At 41.3% G+C, this 4,837-nt stretch overlaps 1 protein-coding gene across 1 annotated transcript in view; it reads right to left on the bottom strand.

The window, feature by feature from the left end:
* Nucleotides 1-287: 287 nt before the first annotated feature.
* The window catches only part of opn4xb (opsin 4xb), a gene marked incomplete at both ends in the record, with an annotated part of 11,522 nt that continues 6,972 nt past the window's right edge, over nt 288-4,837 (bottom strand). The window contains 4 exons of the mRNA XM_080433557.1: nt 288-662; nt 2,784-2,933; nt 3,086-3,257; nt 3,523-3,630. Coding sequence (XP_080289683.1) covers nt 288-662; nt 2,784-2,933; nt 3,086-3,257; nt 3,523-3,630 — 805 coding nt within the window. The remainder of the gene's footprint in view (nt 663-2,783; nt 2,934-3,085; nt 3,258-3,522; nt 3,631-4,837) is intronic.

The raw sequence follows: 4,837 nt of genomic DNA, 5'->3' as shown, positions 1-4,837 counted from the left end.
TCTGGTACTGCTTTCTTAGCCCCCAGTGGACTGCTACCTGCTGACCCCTTTTTAGTTTCTTCATCATCATTGCTATTAGTATTTTTTTGCTTTTGCTGCCCTTAGCTGATCTCCTTTGTCTGTACCTGTACCTGTCCTTTGTCTCCTTCTTTACAGCTGTAACTACCTGAATTTCTCCCGCGGGATCAATAGAGGTCTCTATCTAGCTAGCTATTTTCGCTATTGACGTACAATGAAGTACAATAGGCTATATAGGGCTTCAGGGGTTCAAATAAAAGTTATTCCAGTCACTTGTCCACTGTCTCCAGATTGTCCACTGTCTCCAGATTGTCCACTGTCTCCAGATTGTCCACTGTCTCCTGTATAGTCTCCAGATTGCTCAGACTGCCATTAGACGTGGGACTGATGACAATGATGCGTGGAATGCTCTCTCGGGCAGAAGCTTGAGTTCTTCCAAGCGGCAGTGAGTCAGCAGAGTCACTTTTGCGGTTGCCCAGCTCACTGCTGGCACCGCCTCTCAATGCTTCATCTGATATTCCATTGACCAAACTCTGGCTTCGCCTCCCGCTCAGAACCATTAGGGGAACAGTGGCCATGGTGACAGAGCCAGAGACCAGCTCATGCTCATAGACGTTTGCCGAATCCCCCAAGGTAGATGGATGCTGGTAATGTTAAACACAGACACACACACACACACACACACACACACACACACACACACACACACACACACACACACACACACACACACACACACACACACACACACACACACACACACACACACAGACACACACACACACACACACACGCACACACACACACACACACACACACAGGTAATGAATATGTTGGTATAGTATTGGTCTAGCTGCAACAATCTGTAGCTTTTCTGAAAATAGTGCAGTAGAATATACTGCATGAAGTAATAGTTCATTTAAATATGTGAGTTGTTGATTGTTAGAATTCTATTGTGTTATTTTTATTTATTGCTTTTAACAACAAAAACTGTATAAACTGACCTGAAAGAAACAACATACTTTGTCAAAAGTTAAACTGTTTGGTTTGTCTGTTTGTTTGTCTGTCTTGTCCTTTTCTTTATTGTCAAGTAATTGTTATTATTATTATTATTATTATTATTATTATTATTATTATTATTATTATTATTATTATTATTATTATTATTATTTTTATTTATTTTTTGTCTTGTCATTTGTCTTGTTATGACCTTGGGGGGAGGGTTGGGGAATGGGAGAATATGATGTCGTACAAAATGTCATGTTATTGTATTTCTGCCTGCAACATAAGGAAAAATAAAAAAATAAGTGTTTAAAAAAAAGAATTCTATTGTGTTATTTGTATTAATGCAAGAAAAAATAACCTATGTTCCAATAGATCCAACGTATGTGTCACGGTCAAAGCCTCTGCCCCCCTCCAGTTTGTCCCGTTGTCACCCCTGCCCCCCCTTTCCCCGTTCCAGTTTTGCCTTCATTCCCCTGCCACTCTCCCCACCCGCCTGTGCTCCCAGTCCTGATTGCCCTGAGTGGACTCACCTGCGAGGGCCAGCTGTGCCCAGTTGGCTAACAACTAAGCTGCCTTGAGAGTTAAAAGACGACTTCACCCATTTTCAACCTATTTTCATATAATTGGTCCTCACTAATGCTCATGATAAAATGGTACCATTTTTTCTAGGTTTTCTAGGTGTTTCTTTATTTAGATTTGTATTAACGCAAGAACAATGGCTTCTATTATTGCATTGCAATTTTCCATGACTAGAAAGCCTGCAGTTTCTAATAGCTTGGATTCCCTATCGATGATGTCACTGGTAGACAGGATTCTGAACTGTCCACAGTTGTCCTATGAGACACAGACAGAGTAGATATTTTTTTACCATTTTATCATGAGCATTAGTGAGGACCAATTATATGATTTTATATGATTTTTTATAGATTGCAAATGGGTGAAGTCGTCCTTTAACTCCTTGCTGGATCATTGTCTTGTTTTTTTTCTCTCACGTCCAGCGTCTTTCCTCTGCCTTTCCCACTCTCTGCTTGACCACTTCCTTGGCAACGTCATCTTGTCTTTTGAGTACTTCTTTAGCTGATTGCTAATTGCCGCGAGTCCTTGATTGAGAGACTGAGGTCCACCCAGGTGCCCAGCTGTGAGCTGTTGGCCTAATGACTGCCTTGGTTATTTATTGGACTACCTTTGATGGCTCAGTGCCGGTTCTTAAACGTTTGCGTTGCTTCCTGTGTATGCCTTCATTCCGTTGTGTGAAGTTCTCGACGCCCTGTCTGGTGTACTTTATTTGTGATTACTAAGTAAAGAGTTCTCGTTGATGCTATTCTGGTTCACGTCTCCGTTTCTGGGTTTACACTACATTCCCGGGTCAGCGGTGTGATAGTTTTACTCTCATGCTTGTGCTTGTGTGTGCTTGTGTTTGTGTGAGCTTGTGATTTAAAGTGTAAAGTAAAGTCTTTGTTAAATGTCTTCACGACGCCAGCGTTTGGTTTTTCGAGTCTAAGTTCCTGCTTTTGGGTCCTACTTTATGTTCAAGACTATTCCTGACAGAATGATCCAGCAATTCTTTGACCCAGCGGAACTCCCATCTGGAGAGAGCACCATGTTTCGGGCCAGTTCTTTTTTGCCCATCCTGTCTTACTGAACAACCAAGTGGGGCATTCATTTATGAACAAAGAAACATACAAAGACAAAATATGGAGATGCAAGGTTTCTGCATGAGAGCAACAATATATATGAGCTTCCCCATGTTTTGTTCTCACCTTGTCCACCGTGTGAGTCTTGATAGTCTTCTGCTCAAGCTGTTTCCTATAGAGTTTGTCTTTAATGGACTGATGATTGTAGGATGTCACATTTCTAAAGGAGTCACCTGACTTCATTTCCAGCGAATCGATCTCCACATCCTCAAACATCTGGAGGAGAGGAGAGGAGAGGAGAGGAAAATAGAATAGATAATCGCTTTGACACTTGCTGTCACATATTGAAAATAGCAGGTCTACCAACTCACAATGCATCAGATCGACTATTTCTGCTGCAATGTTATCAAGCTAGTGTTTGTCCTCACCGTGTCAGCAGAGGGGTTGGAGGAAGCAACTACAAACTGAGTCTTGGACGCCACAGACTGCCTGCTGATGATGGAGTCCCTGTAGGAGGACTCACTGATGGACGAGTTGATGCGCTCAGTTCGAGTCGGTGACAAAAACCACAGACAAGGAACCTTCTCCGCCAAGGTTGTTCTGAGTAGAGAAGGAGAGAAACTATGCTTCATTAGCAATGTCAGTTATTTCTTAAAATATTTCAATGTTATGAACTTCTCTGTTTCTCTACATTGTGAATGGTTAGATTTTAACGTGAACCAGTCCGAGGCCTGGTAGAGAAGTAAATAAGGAGGGAGCATCTATTCAGAGAAGATGGATAAAAGGAATGTTTCTGTTATTTCCCCCCTCTGTAGTTCCCCTCAAACCAAACCATCCCTCCAAACATATCAACACGTCAATTCACCTGTATTTGTTGTGTATTATAGCATAGATGAATGGGTTGTAGATGGCGGAGGCCTTTGCTATGACAGCAGGAACAGCCTTGGAGTACGGCGACAGGATGTTGGCATGCCTGAATCAAACAGAACACAATCCAACCTGATGCACATGTCCACAAGAAGCTAAGAAAAGTGCCAAACAACAAACAATGTCTGTTTGTCTGTCTCTCTGTCTTTCTTTCTCTTGAATGCAATTATTACTGAGTACTACTGTGCGCTGTAAAATCCACATTGTTAATTTTTCCATTTGTAACTCTGAGAGTGCACACATGTAGCCAAAAGTACCTGTAAGAGTCCATTTCATTTACATTTGTACATTGTTCAGAGTTAAATTAAAACTGAGGATTTCACAGTGTAGTCTCATATGGAGTGTGGCGATTTCAGAGTTTTTGAACAAAGACTTCTCTTCATCCCTTGACATTTTGCAGAACAATTAAGGGGCATATTAGGTGGATTAACCCCACAGCGGGGTGTACATGCACATGTGATTGTGTGCATGCAGTGTGTGTAAACGCATGCGTGCGCGCACACGAGCGTGTGTGTGTACTGTATGTACTGTATGTGGCTACCTTCCCCCATAAATGGCACAAGGTTATATAACTACAGTCCATTCTTTGTTCCCAGAAGAATTTAAGACAAAACATGTGGTGGAAGAAATATTTCAAAAGGTTGGATTAGCAGAGCTCAAAGAAAGGCAAGTCTGTACCATTTATTGTATTTCATCCATTCAGGAATATTTTGTCCTTATCCACTTGAACCCTATTCTGAGGCAAACATTCTGCAAAAATAGGTGAAGAGATCTGGTGTTGAGGGTGGAAAAGGAGCAGATCTTGTATAGAGCCCTGGGGGACCCCGGTCAACTAAATCGGATATTCTGACCATATTCACATGAATGTAATTTTATTCTTCTCCCACCCCAGTGGAGTATGATGTTATTTATTAACCACATGAACCCTAGGATCCCTAAAGTCATAATAGGCAAACATTCAGCATAAATTGTATTGGGTTTTAACAACTGAAACCCAATATCCAATCTAGACTTGAGGCCGATTCTAAAAACGCCTTCAAACAGTTGTCTGAACAACTGCACATTTCTCAAAAATAAAATAAAATATATATATATATATATATTGTTGCTATTTATACAGCGACATCTAAAATGACACAGATCCTGTCCCGGATTGAAAGGAATAAAGATGTATAGGGTTACAACAGGTCTAAATGGGATATACTTAGTTGGACAGGGTCCCCCTAGAGCTTGTAGATCGGCTATTTTCGCCG

Source organism: Gymnoscopelus braueri (genome assembly GCF_963280865.1).
Source record: "Gymnoscopelus braueri genome assembly, chromosome: 7".
Classification (NCBI taxonomy): Eukaryota; Metazoa; Chordata; class Actinopteri; order Myctophiformes; family Myctophidae; genus Gymnoscopelus; species Gymnoscopelus braueri.
The sequence above is the reverse complement of the archived record's forward strand: the minus strand, read 5'-3'. Positions and strand labels throughout refer to the sequence as shown.